Source organism: Colossoma macropomum, unplaced genomic scaffold (assembly GCF_904425465.1).
Source record: "Colossoma macropomum unplaced genomic scaffold, Colossoma_macropomum, whole genome shotgun sequence".
In the NCBI taxonomy this organism is placed as follows: domain Eukaryota; kingdom Metazoa; phylum Chordata; class Actinopteri; order Characiformes; family Serrasalmidae; genus Colossoma; species Colossoma macropomum.
This window is the reverse complement of record NW_023494793.1, coordinates 19,878,990-19,893,699: the sequence shown is the minus strand read 5'-3', so window position 1 is coordinate 19,893,699 and position 14,710 is coordinate 19,878,990. Positions and strand designations below refer to the sequence as shown.

General features: G+C 39.1%; 2 protein-coding genes across 2 annotated transcripts in view; one reads left to right on the top strand and one right to left on the bottom strand.

The window, feature by feature from the left end:
- Positions 1-5,233, bottom strand: part of spats2 (spermatogenesis associated serine rich 2) — a 28,292-nt gene extending 23,059 nt beyond the window's left edge. The window contains 1 exon segment of the mRNA XM_036578763.1: positions 5,140-5,233. The gene's annotated coding sequence lies outside the window, so the exon portion shown is untranslated.
- Positions 5,234-7,676: 2,443 nt separating this feature from the next.
- On the top strand, positions 7,677-13,970 carry pym1 (PYM homolog 1, exon junction complex associated factor). The gene is made up of 3 exons (XM_036578762.1): positions 7,677-7,738; positions 9,378-9,471; positions 12,314-13,970. The coding sequence occupies exons 1-3, from the start codon at positions 7,708-7,710 to the stop codon at positions 12,825-12,827; spliced, it is 639 nt and encodes a 212-aa protein (XP_036434655.1). The 5' UTR covers positions 7,677-7,707; the 3' UTR covers positions 12,828-13,970.
- The last annotated feature ends 740 nt before the right edge of the window (positions 13,971-14,710 follow it).

Sequence of the window (14,710 nt, the reverse complement as noted above, 5' to 3'; positions counted from 1 at the left end):
TAAAAGGGAAAAAAGATTAACAGAATTTGAAACAGAGACAGTGAAAAAGGAAAAATAATTATCACCCGTCACCAAAGTTATCTGATTTCCACAGCACCAATAAATGACAAGGTCAGCAGAGCCTTACTATACCTTACTACATCAAGCGAAGAGGATCACTGCAATACTGCTATTTCCATTCAGAGCTTTACATATCAGCTCGCAAACAAGTTGAAACTGACAATGCACAGTGCACTCACTCTCCCTTTAGCTTAATTGCTCAATGCTTAAAGCCAGTGACTCTCCTGAGTATGTGTGCGTGTGTGTTTTCCCACGTCACCTACTCCCAGAGCAAACCAGTCCCAACCAGAGACAAGGAACCAACAGCTTTTATGAGCCAAGCGAGACTGAGTTTAACTTTCTATTTCTCCAGCAGCGGCCTTGGAAAGAGAAATTTAAACTATGCCAACACACGCCCTTCGTGAGTCTGAACTCTGCGTGCGAGAGTGTGTGTGGTGCCGCATGCCACCAGCACAGAGACAGCACCACACCTGTACACACGTCACACACCTGCACTCATTTGAACAGGTGACGCCAGACACAGAGCCTATATTTAAACCAACAGGAAAATGAACCGGCTGTTTAACAAAGAGGAGGAGCGCACCTAATCAAACCTTTCTTTTACGTAACAAACATAATTAACGACAAGTTACAGGTGCAGAAACCTACCCAGATAAAATGTTACTATTCACGTTGTATCAGAGCCCTCTGGGAGCTGAACTCCTGATATGTAGGTTGCACGGATAAAGCTGATACAGGCTGAGATAGTGGGTAATATGAACCAGATGAAAAAAGCGAGAAGGGGGCTAAAAGGGAGGGGGAGCAAATTCTTCCTTTCCGTTTGAAAATGGGCCACTGCAACCTGAAGCAAGAGTGGTAGATTTAAAGAACGCATTGCTAGAGGCCACATGAAGGAACACACAGAAGCCAGTCTAGCCTGAGCGATGTGGCAGAGCTGTGAGCACCTGGTGAAGAAGAAATGGAATGTGCATGTGGACTGCACACAGTTTTCATTTCAGAGCAAAAACAGAACTAGGTCAGTCACGATCCGGAAATTTTAGCTGATGATTAAATGGCACATAAATAATTATGAATTAACAACTGACGATTAAAATAGCTATTGATCCTTGTATGTATCTATTAAAAGTACAAGCCTAAAGTGGCCAAATAGACTGACAAGCTGTCTTGCTTCCTGGCTGTCAACACTTAGTAGCTCCCAAATGGAAAAAAGAAAAAGAAAAAAAAAAACCACACACACACAACAGCCAGAGTTCAAATAAACAAACAAACATGTCCCTGTTATTTCTTTTTAATGTGTTCTTTAAGTACTTACAATAGCCTCACCACACACTGAAAAGCATACTGTGGCGATTTAATTACGATATACCATGATACGTGGGGATGGAAAGATCGACCAGCTATAGATAAAAATCAGTCAATGTTAGGCTACATATGTAATCTGCCGACATTCCTTTAATCTGACCAATATTGAGAACTGATCAATGATGCAAAACATGTGAGCCAAATTTTACTGCATGCGCTGAAAGGTCTGGAAAACAAGCAAATACACACTAGCAGGACCATAGTTATGTGAGGACCGATCAATAATGCAAAATGTGTGAGCCAAATTTTACTACGTGTGCTTTTTTTTTTTAAACAACATCTGGCTCAAATCCAATATTGTTTGCAAAGTTTGAAAAACTAACTTGACTCATAAGGGAAGCAAAGTAAATACCATTTTAAACATCAATAACCACGTGCGACATTTTAGAGCACATCATCCAACCGACTGTAGCAAGTATCAGAAGGTAGCACAACTAGTGAAGACAGATAACACGACATCGACAGTGGGCTGGCAAAATGTGTAGATGACAAGTGTATTCCTCGTCTAATATGCACACTGAAATATTCAAAGAAAACAAATAAACTGGAAACATAACTACCAGAAGCTGTAAGACTGTTTCTTTTACATGCAACTTTGTTGCAATATTATTGTTGTTAAACCAATATCAACCTTGTTGGTCAATGGGTTTTTGCCAGGGAAGTTAAGGACTGGAATCGGCATCACCCGACTGTGCTAAAAGACAACCAGTATCAGCTTTGCAATGCGCTAATCGGTCCATGTCTAATAATATGGCTTTGAAATTGATTGTTGTTTCTTTAATCTAAGGCACAGGGGCCATTTTCTGGACACAGATTTAGTCTAATGACTGACTGGTTGATTGACAGATGCACCTATCTAGATCTACCTGTCTAGACTAAAAGTCCAAAAGTTCAACAAGGCAGAATCCCTTATTTAACAATCTAATTCAGTCCTATACGATGGTTTTGTAGCTTTTAATTCAAGGCAATATAGTACTGTCTGGATCCACACAGCTGTGGAATCATCCCTCATAACAATCAATCATTCTTTTTTCCCCCCACTAATAAATCACAGACAAAGAGGACAGAATGTAAAATCATTGGTAAATGATTCTAACAATTTGGTCACAACACAACCCCAGTGCGGGCTTGATGGACAGAGCGTTTACTAAAACCTACTGGTAAACATGTCAAGCATGCGCCATTTGAAAATTAGCAAGTCTAAACAGAGGCGTTAAAAAGTCTTATGGGATCCATTAAAAGGATCTGACATAAATTAGAAAAGACAGGCTCAAATTCATCACAATATCCATCGCTGTTAGGAAATGTCTTTTTGTTGGATGTCTAACTGCTTAGATAACTGCTGGGACTGAGTGTGAAGGTCTGAGTGGGATTTTTGTAGAACAACAAGAAACGAGTGCAATCATAACCAATAGGAAGCACTGTATTCAGTTCCACAACTAAATATGCCAGTAACCAGACACCCTATAAGGCCTGGAAAACAAGCATATCCACACAATGTGACAACAGGACGGTGCAAAGACTTGGGAAACTAAATCAACCATAATTCAAGAAAGCTTTGTCAATGGGATGTTTAAGCAGCTTTATTTAAGATTTTCCTGACACTGTAGTTTCAACTATCATAAACATGAAGTTAAGGTACACTCTTAAAAAAATGCTTCTTCAAGGGTTCTTTATTAAAGACAATGGTTCTATATAGAACTATGAACACTCAAAGAACCATGTGCATGCTTAAAGGGTTCTTCACATGGGGAAATGGTTCTACAGATTAATGGAGAATGTGTTGTATATGCCTCTATACAAAACATTTTTGAAAAGGGTTCTACATAGCACCAAAACCTGTTACTAGCTTTACACTAACAGAAGAACCCTTTTTGGTTCAATACAGAACCCTTTTTAAAAAGGGTACAACACATTCTTCAACAACCTAAAGAACATTAAGCATGCAAATGGTTCTTTGGGTGTTCATGGTTCTATACAGAACCACTGCCTTCACTAAAGAACCCTTGAAGAACCTTCTTTTTCAAGAGTGTAAACTAAACCTGGCACAGAAAACAGCTTTGAAAGCTTCTGCAACTGAAACTGCAATATGCTCAGGCTAATTTAGTTTCAGGTTAGCTTTAGACTAGTTACTGTATACCCGACGCAGGAATGTGATCACTGTGTTCAGCTTGCAATCATATCCAATATGTCATAACACACAGGCTTCTTTATTAAAGGCAGACCAAAGTTCCCATGGCTTCTGCTTTATGAGCCACTTTCTAAAGAAACTGTGCAGAGAGACAATAGCTTGCAAAAATATACTACTTTGATGACTCCTCATTACGGGAAAAGACAGCTTTAGAACAGATTTCTAGAATGAACTCTGCTGCTCATGATAAGCCTGCTGCAGCACTCAGACAGCCAACTCAACAGCGACAAACGCTAGTCATTTAATTTTACAAGTTATGCATTTCACACGTTTCTGTAAGTGTGGATATTTAGTTCAAGCCAGTGTTTAAACATAGTAAAGATAAAAAGATGTTTTCGTGTAATTTGAGAGTGATTTCAGAAGAAACCGTGATTGTCTGAGCAATGGCTGATAGACTAATATCTGCCAAAACACTGCAAGACGATTCCTCTGTTCTCAGGGGCGCTTACAAACCAAGCTAGCCAGCCTGCTATCAGACAACCCCTTCCTCGCAAATATTCAGAACATGGCACCCGAAATCACATCATTGATAATAAACACATAAGAAAAAGCTTACTTTCTAAGATAAATGAGCTGTACATACACGCAGACTAAAGCAGCCAATGTTATCGATGGAAACAAGAATAAATCAAGTCCAGCTTATAGCACAGCTACGAGACATAACTCGTAACGGGAGGCAACTGACTAAAATAACGTTACCTTGGTTATATGATCTTGCTACAGTAGCTACATATCAGTACAATCAGTTGGACATTTCTATAGCCTTTTATTAAAAGTAGATAGTTTGCAAACTAGCTAACCTAAGTGGTAACTAAGCCTCTGAGCCTGTGTGGTATGAGTTGGCTCGCTAGCTTAGCTAGCTAGCTGCCCAGTTAGATAACCAATAACCAATACGTAGGTGCCGTTAATGTGGCTAACGTTCGCTCACCAACTAGATTCTGGATTTCATAGGCCGACTGTACTAATTGTTTATATCGCATATTACAGCAAAACTGCGTTGCATTATCTATGGCTATTTAGCCAGCAGTTAGCTTAACAGCCACAGACAATTGGCTACGTGGCTAGCTAGCTCACCCTCGCAGCTCGGTGGCTAGTTACACGGTACCGTTAGTATCTTAGCAACGCGTTTGCTGCTGGCTAGTCGTGTGCATTTGCTAACTGCCAGCTAGCTAGCTATTCATTTAGCTAACAAGTTAACGCTAGCTTGCTAGTGAGGTAAATGGATACCTCTTTTGCGTGAATTTCCAAGGATGTGAACTACAGTGCAAGCAAGTAGAGCTGGAACACACACAGCTGAATAGCTTTCGCGATTTTGTAGTCGTTTCATACAATGAGCGAATCAAATAGCTAGCAAGGTATCTTTTTGTCCCATAGGCTGCAGGTTGTTCTGCTGAACTATGCTATGCGCAGGAATCATCCTCAATTCATTTATCCAAGGTAGCTGCTTTTAATTCCTGTTTGATTGAAATTCCAATATCAGGGACGTTTAGTTTGATTTTTTCAGTCCTAATAAAATGCCAGCCTACCTGGAAGTCTCTGAAGAAACCTGTAGAATAATCTCTGCCGTCTGTCCGATCGTAGACTGTACGAGCTTTGCTTTCCCTCACACCTCCCTTACAGCCGGCTTGCCGCGTCACTTCCGAAGATCCTGTAGGCAGTGGACTTTAGGCATCCCCTTATGTATCGCCCTCATGTATCGCCCTCTTATCTCGGCCTGACAAAGCAGTCGCAGTGGCCTTCTAGCAACCAAATATAAAACAAAGCTTGAATCCGGTCTGTTCTGATAGCTGCAGTGCTGGTTATGTTTCTAAAGTGAATGTCTTTTACACTTATTCATAATTCACGGTCAGCCAATAGCTAACAAACTTTGTTCTATGCTGGAATGAAATTCATCTTATTACTATGCCTACACTGTATTACAATTTATACTTCGTTATATTGTACATATAATGTACAGTGTAGCTAGTCTTCGCTGTAGAAGTCCCAAAGAATTATACATTTTACATGCACTTTTATTTTTTAAAAGTGTGCATACCTGTATTGCAGGGGAGGAAAATACTTAATTGCTATATTTATGTCTTATTTTGGAAGATTTGTGCTTTGCTTGAGTACTTTTACTCACATTTCAAGAACAAAAAAAAAAAAACATTTTCCATTTAGACATTCAAATTACCTGTCAAAAGAGATTTATCTCTGGCCTATCAGCCGTTTTCAACCAAATTCATACGAATGTGAAATGAAACTGCCCACAGCACACAGCTATGCTGTCTGTCTTTTAGCAAGGAAACAGAATAACAGATAAAGAAAACTTTTATACTTTTGATATTTTTGTACTTTTTTTGTACTTTTAGTATATTTTTGGCTCTATACTTCCACTTTTAACTAAGTAGAATTTTGAGATTGTATACACTTTCAATTAAATGGAAAATTAAAATAAAAAAAAAATCTGTATAATTAAATCATTAACATGTAAACAAAATCGATTAGATTGGTTTGATGTCAAATGCTCCAGTTTAGAGAAACTTACAAAGTAGGAATTGTTCACAGCGGTGGTGATAGGAACCAAAAATCCAGAGCATTTCATGTCTCTAAAAGTCTTTTATAATAGTACTGAGATGAGCTTTTGGCCTAAAATGTATCTTTTTTAAATCACAGCGTAAAGGTACATGGAGGGTGAAAACATATTTCTTCACATTTAGCAATATTTCTTTGTTATTAACATTACATATAACAACTCCACACATGCAGGTTAACTAGCCGTTTTGGATAGTAAATAAAATGGATACATTTGCATTGTAGACCTCACAACCCTTGGTTCCTATCATCACCACTGTAAAGAAATCTGACTCAGTAAATCTGTCTACAGTGCTCCATTTCACGTCAAACAGCTCTGAATGACTTTTTCAATGACTGAATCAAACAGAAATGTTGAAAATCAGTGGAATTCCCAGGACAATATACTTTTATTATCCCTGTTGTATTGGTATCAGTACACCGGGCTGATATTACTCCAAATCAGATTAAAAAGAAAATCTGTGGTATCATCACCCAACCTCAGTATCAGTATCATGTAAGGTGCCCTAAACCAGTGAAAGCATTTACATCCACTTAATAATGCATTTATTATCGGATTTCTTATTTTTCACATAAACAGAGAACTCTGATTTCTTAGATTCTTGGATTAAGGCCTAACATCTGATTAAGATTTATTGATATGGAGGAGTGGATAGCTCAGTAATTGAGTTTTTCAGTGCATGTGTATCCTTACTCTGATTTCTTTCGTTTTTCCCAGTCTGCACTTGTGCGAAAAGAGACCGCTGTCTCGGTAATAGCATGCAACGTTTAACACAGCACTAGTGAGATGGCAACCAAACACTTTTGGAGTGATGCTGGAGCAAACTACATGCTTGACAAAATTAAGGATTTAAATATTCTTCATCTTCTAGATGATTTATATTCACACCTTCTGCTAAAGTGACTTGATGGCTTAAAAAAAAAGCCACAGCACAACATTTGAGTTTTATGTTATGTTTACGTCATGTCCTCTGTGAGTTCACTGGCGGGTTGCAAAGCAGAAATCCAATTACTGCCTGACTCATGTAGACCCAGAGTTTCCACATTATCTGATATCCAAGTGCATGTGCATGTAAACACACTGAACAAATTACTGACAAAATCTGATTCTCTGCAGTTATTGGATTGCATGTAACCACACTCCCTGTTTTTCAGACCTGGTTCTGGAGGCTCACGCACTTTTTAGTGTTTTCACTGACCCGAGTTCATTAACAGCCTATTTTATTTTGTTAAAGAAGGCAAAGCACTAAAACGTGGGCCTCTAGGACCAGGGCTGAGAAACAGTGCCCTAAACTAGTAGGTTTAAAATTACAGAAACAGTGAGCAGCAAAAAGACATGGTTTGTTTAGTTGTTTTCCTTTAACGCGGTGCATGGAAAACATGTGCACATATAGTGTTTGGAAACTGTTTAATATGGGGAGGATATGAGATTTCTAGTTCTTTTAATCTATGAGCGGCTCTTTGAAACTCCTCACTGGTCCGTCTTCCGCCATGTGAACGGAAACCCCGCATCTGGCAAGATGGCGACTCCCTATGTAACGGATGAGTCTGGTGAGCTAAATGATTTTACTAGCAGTTATTTCTACTGTCTTCGATAAAGTGACACTTGTATTGATTTTATTTCAGTTATTGGCGTAGCAAAGGCCTTAAATGTATATTCGCTTTGACTTCGTGTCGCATGTTTCCTTTCACAAAGCGAATCGCTGTAGCAGCGTGTTTAGCAGCCTGTCTAGCAGCCTGTCAGTGTGAATGAACCTCCAAACGCTGCTGCTCTGCACTGCTCTATAGATAATATAGCACACAGTATATAGCTTTTATTATCATTTTAACGGACATTAATACGTTGGACGTGAACTATGGCAGCAAGCGTTTTCGAGATTTGTTTAGCTAAGCTAACAGGCTAACTTTACGGTCTGCAGCAAGCCCTAATGGGTTGATTAAAAAAAAACCCGCTTAAATAGTTAGCTAGCTAACATTAGCTAGCTAGCTAGCTTCTTTCTTCGCTTGTTTGTTCATGTATGCATAGTTATTTAGCTTAAGTTAGTCTTGGTATCATGCAGCTGCATGTAGAGACATACAGATTTTCAGGTTTGTAAACAAATCGCACATCGTGGGATACAGCTGTACTGTGTTTTACGTTTATTCGTTTTAGTTTTATTAGATTTTCCTTTTTCAAATCAGCATCACAGTCTCAGTCTGATCCTTCAACCTCAAATCACAATTACTGCACATGACTAATAAGAAACGTTTCTGATCATTAAGTATAACTCAAGTAAACAGAAGTTGCAGGTGTTCAGAATGAGAAGGTATGAAGGATTAATGTTTGGCTCACAACTTTCTCTGTCTTTGCCAAGTAGAGGTGGGTGGATCAGTATGGATGTGTCCACACTTCCGTTCCTGCTGCAGTCTAGATGAGCTGCCTTTCTAAGGAGTCCAAAACTAAAACTGAGCCCAATAAAATACTGTCCAAAACTGACCAAACCAGCACATCATCACTCAAAGTGCCAAATAAAACCTGATATTGCAAATGATGGCGATGGTTAAATTACAGTATTTACGTTGCAAAAATAATAACAGTTACATAGCAAGTAAAGTAAAATTTGATAAATGTTAAATGTAATGTATTCAACATATGAAAAAAAACTTTTGGCCACAACACTGAATGTCCTTTTGGCTGCAATGTTTTAAAAAAAAAGTCTCCTGTTTTATTTCTGCCCCATTATTAATTTTTTCATGACTATGGGACTTGTGGGCCTCAGTAAATTCTGTCAGTAACATGATTGAGTCCCTCCAGGTGGGTGGACTGTGAGAACCTGAACCTGAAAGCTGACTTGAAACTTGACTTGAGTCTGACACAAAGGCATCTGTACTCAGTTTGAACAGTTGGGTCCCATCAAATTTGGACAAATATTTCAAGCTGTACTTTCTAGACCACTGTGATATCGTAAAATGTTCTAATCAGAAGGATACTTTGAATAAAGCCGAGAAATGTTATCCTACGTTCTTTTCAGAGGCGCTACTTTTGTCCTAATGCTTTTGTGTTCACTAAACTATAGTCGGCAGACATGATCTTTGTGTTACTTCATTAAAAATAGTTTTTTATATATATCTTGGTCCAGTGTATACCACCATAATATACCGCCTATTCTTATAGATCTCCTTTTTATATACTGTTTGTGTTTTTTGACAGGAAAGTACATTGCTGCTACACAGCGGCCAGATGGAACATGGAGGAAACCCCGGCGAGTGAAGGAGGGATACGTACCGCAGGAGGAAGTGCCAGTGTAAGTTTTAAGCATGGTTTCATATAAATAATTACATATAGAACTGTATTCAACAACAATGCAGTTTTATAAATCGTTGTATGTTTCCTTTGACATTTCAGAGGCATTACATATGCAGGGGCGAGCACTGTCTATTGCTTGCTGCCCCTGGCCAGAACATTTCACATTTCGTCACCAAAAATGAAGAGCCTGTAGCCCAAGTGGGCACATGCCTTTAAAATTTATTTATTTGAATGATTATTATTTTTTCCATTCAGCATTTCTGCACATTCACAAATATCACCATTGATAACCAAACCGCTCTTTTTCATCTTCCCATGCAAGATCCAGAGACTGTTTAGTCAGACATAGAACAAGTTGTGTCAAATCATATTCAGTCAGGATTCGCTATCTGTTACATTAAAGTTACCTCCACGATTTTTAACAAGATGGCAAGTAACAACAACTTTCTAGACGCACAGCTACTCTTTGTAGCTTGTCGTCATGGCTGAGTGATTAAAATATGGTTTTATTGCCAGTAATGACAATAGGAAATAGTTAGATAACAGTGATTATGTTAAAAAAAAGATTTAAAGAATTCAGTTAGAGTGGAAGACAATTTTGTGTCTTTGGAAAAAAATGACATACTTGAGAACATCACATACACCAGACATCACAAGTTTATTCTTTACTGGTGGTAGCTCTTTTATAAAGCACAATATTCAAAAGCACAGCCCTTCAACGCACACACACACATATATATATACATGCATACACATATATTGCTTCTGTCGGAACAAAACCTTGTATCTCCACTTTATTTTTGTCATTTTTAATTTTTCGACCTAGTTTGAAAAACTAGTGTTGTGTCAAAATTTTATGATGAACTGACCAATAGAAATTGCCCAGAATTACTTGGAAAAAAAATTTCTCCATTTACTTCCATTAAAAGTTAAGAACATTTTTCCTTGTCCTGTAAAGTTATCTTTTTGGGGATATGAGGTTTTGTTCATACATAATACATATAATATTATAAAAAAAAGTTTCTGTAATTCGTCTCAAATTCTTAATTTTGGTCACAAGACCAATTGGCTTGGTGGCCTGAGTGTCCAGTGCAAATTTATCTGTCTACCTCCAGCATGTAGGTGTTATGTTTAAATAGCTGCTGGTCTATTCTATGGGAAATTCTAAGCTCTAATGCTGCATTTACAAGTTGGGGCGCAGACAGACCACTGCAAACTGGATATTCCATTGCTTTTAATGGAGAAACAATGGAAAATTATGCTATCGCCAGCAGCAACATCGCACTGACCACAGCAGTAAGTTGGTTTTCCCAACTTTTGTTGTCAACTACGTAGGTAGAATAAACTAAATTGATTTTTTCGGAAACACAGGCACTTAATGGTCGTACTTGAAGTCAAACCAGTTCTTGTACATCACCTCCTGAACCTCAGTGAAAACACAGCATTAGAAACATTAGCATGTGTTTTATAACACTTTTAGGATAGGGACATATACTAGAGGTGACTCTATACCACTTTTCATGTCCAATATAGATATCACAACCTTGAGTATCTGTTGATAACAATACCAATCTGATACCGTCTTTTTCCCTCTCTTTAACAACTGAGATGTTAATAGAACATTTGTCTGGATGCTTTGCTTTACCTAGCCATCTAAATAACATCGTACTCAAACTGTGAAACAAATATTCTGCTCTCCTAAAGGAAGAAAGCCGTAGCCCACAGCATGACTCAGTTGTGCAATATTGCTGTTTTTTTATTTAAACTATTTTCAGACACACAACTTTTAGCAGCGTTTTTGGTTGGTCAGCACAATTCAGACATTCAAAATGAAACTTAAACTTCAACTTTGTGCAGAAGTTCCAGCACTCAGTGTAGCCTATACCTCAATCACATGGCAAAAAACAACAATGTAGACCATAACTTCTAGCTTAACATAAAAATAATTGCATATCCAGTATAAAACATACAGTGGAACACAGTACAGTACACATGGCATTTTAAGACACTCAAAACTGAAACTCTATTACACCTGATCTTAAGTAAGCTGCATTACTAACTCTATGCAGCTGACATCATGACAGCGCTGCTGACATGTCTCACTCATGTTTGAGCTACTGTTCATGTGACACATACTGCTCAACTGTCTTGTGACTAGGGCAATCAAAATTGGTCAAAAATGACAAGCACATAGGTTTAATGAGGCAGTGTGCTGAACTGCAGTGCTCTGCCCTGTGAGGACTGAAGCCTGACACATGTGGACCAGAGGATGACCAACACAAACTGTGCAGCAACAGATGAGCTATTGTCTCTGACAAGCTGCACCAATAAGGTAGGCTTGTCTGACAGAATGGAAAGTACACGGACACAGTGTTTAAACACTCCAGCAGCACTGCTGTGTCTGATCCACCCATACCAGCGCAACAAACTAATGTACCACCACCACGTCAGTGTCACTGCAGTGCTGAGAATGACCAGAAGGATCACCACCAAAATAATAACTGCTCTGTGGTGGTCCTGTGGGGGTCCTGACCAGGAACAGGATGAAAGGGGGTTAACAAAGTACACAGAGAAACAGGACTAGAGTCTGTAATTGTAGAACTACAGTGTGCACCTGTTTGGTATGTGAAGCTGATAAAATGGACAATGAGTGTAGATATAGATAAAGAGGTCTATTTCATAAGGTGGCCGGTTGGTGTAGGGATTTTACTGTAACTGGCAAAGTTTGAATGTGAATCCGTGATTTGAATCTCAGCTTTATATTACTTATGAATAAATTTATGTTCATATGAAGTTCTGAATTGTCACATACTGTTTTTTTTTTCCCTTCTTCTGAACAGCTACGAGAATAAATATGTCAAGTTTTTCAAGAGTAAACCTGACCTCCCTCCTGGCTTGAATCCAGAGGATGCAGCGGTGGCCAAGCAGCAGCACCAGCAGCAGGCGGCTAAGGGAGGCGACAAAGAGAGCGAGACGGCCGGACTCTCCAAAGCAGCTAAGCGCAACATGAAGCGCAAAGAGAAACGCAAACAGCAGCAACAGGCTCAGGCCCAAGGCCAGCAGGAGTCATCAGAGGAGGTGGAGACACTGGGGAAAGAGCTTGAGAAGGTGGTGGTAGCGTCTGAAGAGCAGAACAACACGGCTGCCCCAGCTGCCCCAGCTGACCCGACCATCACAGCCACTGAGAAAGCCAAGAAGATCAAGAACCTGCGGAAGAAGCTGCGGCAGGTGGAGGAACTGCAGCAGAAACTGGACTCAGGAGAGCTGCAGAACCCCTCCAAGGATCAGTTGGACAAACTGGGGCGGGCCCAGGCGCTACGGGCTGAGATAAAGCAACTGGAGGGGGAATTGTGAAGCAGGCTGCCCATAAAAGGAGAGGGGAGCAGGGAGGGTATTTTTTGTTGTTTTGTTTTGTTTGGAGGCTGTGACACTATATACTGTACTTTTGAATCTAGAATAGACCTTCATTTGTTCCAGTTGGCCTGATTCCAGGTGTAATACTTCTACACATTTCCCCGAGTTCATTCTCCTCTGCCAAGCAATGAAGCAGGGATAAGCAATTGTCTTTTATAAGTATAATAGTGCTCTTATTGCTCTTGACCTTGTTTTTCCCCAGAGCAGTTCTAATCATGATCTGTGGCTCAAGTGCAGTTCTGCATCCCTGCAAATTGGACCTTTCCAAAAGGGGAAAAGTGGCTATAGGGGAAGATGATTGAGACCTTTTTCTCAGTCGGAATTGGATCACCGTCTCTTTTCTATTAATGGCTTTGTCAAAGTGGGATCCCTCCGTTACATTGTACAGTTAAGCAGCTCACACTACCATTTCCTCATAATCATGTCTGACTGAAAGAACAGAATACCACTCTAATGATGATCGATTTCTATGAGGAGCACAAGGACTTGGATAGCTTCAGAAGGTCTCTTCTTGTTTTAAAATGTATGACCTCCATACCAATCTCAGTAAGATACAGTATATTGTGAGTCCAAAGTTACTTGCACAACAAATATGGAACAGATATAGTTATGGCCTGAACAAGAAAGACAGTACTTAACACATCAGCCTGGTCATTTTTTCTTGCTTTCGGGAGTCCTTTTTATTGTATGTGTTGTGTGTGTGTTTTTGTTTTTTTGTTTTTTTTAAACTTTAGTATTGTCGAATATTAAACAGTAGTATTCTATTACATTAAAGCGGCAAAAAATCCACCCTGTTTTAGAGAACTGTGTTTCTCTCCATCAGTTTTCCAGAGCAAGGCTCATCAGAGCATGTTGGTGGCGCTGTGAAAAATGGCAAATGTGGTTTGAACATATAAGCTATTGGATGTGGTTGACATACTCGCTTGCCAGTTTATTAGCTGCTGCGCCTGATTTACTTGTACCAGCTCAATACTAACATTCCACTACCATGTATATAGATAGTTATATTTCCATCAACATATTTTTGTACGTATTTTGGCATATCAAATAAAGAGTTTGTGGAAATGGCCAATTCAAATATAATCGGCAGACTTTGCATAAAATTTGCACACAACAAAAACAAACAAAAAAGAAGTCATATAACCGATAAGGTGTTTGTTTTTGGTGATTGTAGGAACTACAGAAGGGAGAAGGTAGCAATGAACTGACACAGAAGTTGCAGCATGCCTTTATCTTTCATGTTAGAAAGTAAAAGAACGTAAATATGTTCTCTCTCAGTGTGTAGCCACGGTTGTGCTTCGGACCCCTTCCTCGAGCGGATGAATCTGACGCGAGTAAATTGAAAGAGTATTCAAAGAGAACTCAGTCAAAACTTGAAGGCCATGTGTTCTGAGGATGTGAATTATCTCCTGTAGTCATCATATTTTCATCAGTGTAATGTTGATTTTCCATTTGAAGTCTAAACATGAAGTCAGACCTTCTTTTTAACCTTTGTGTGTGACATTAATGCATAAAGATGTGTGACGTGGTCCAAAAAACTCCCACGGAATCCGACTTGATGGCCATAATTTTTAAATTATTATTTCAGCCTTTCAGGGCATTTTGCAGCAGCGCACACATCATATTTTAGCTATTTTTTTCCTGATTCAGTAATGCTACTTCTTTGTTTTGACAAAAAGTAATAGTGCACCTTTAAACTTTCTCTGCAAACTCAGAAGAGTTTTACAGACGTGACATCAAGAGTTTGTCTTATTCAGAGCTGACAGAAACTGTAAGCCTAAACTCAAAGCCTAAATCATATAATTTTCTTGTGACTTTTCAGT

Coding starts and splice junctions, on each gene's coding strand:
- pym1 (XM_036578762.1), top strand. CDS start 7,708: ATGGCGACTCCCTATGTAACGGATGAGTCTG. Junction 7,739..9,377: donor CTATGTAACGGATGAGTCTG/GTGAGCTAAATG, acceptor GTTTTTTGACAG/GAAAGTACATTGCTGCTACA. Junction 9,472..12,313: donor CCGCAGGAGGAAGTGCCAGT/GTAAGTTTTAAG, acceptor TCTTCTGAACAG/CTACGAGAATAAATATGTCA.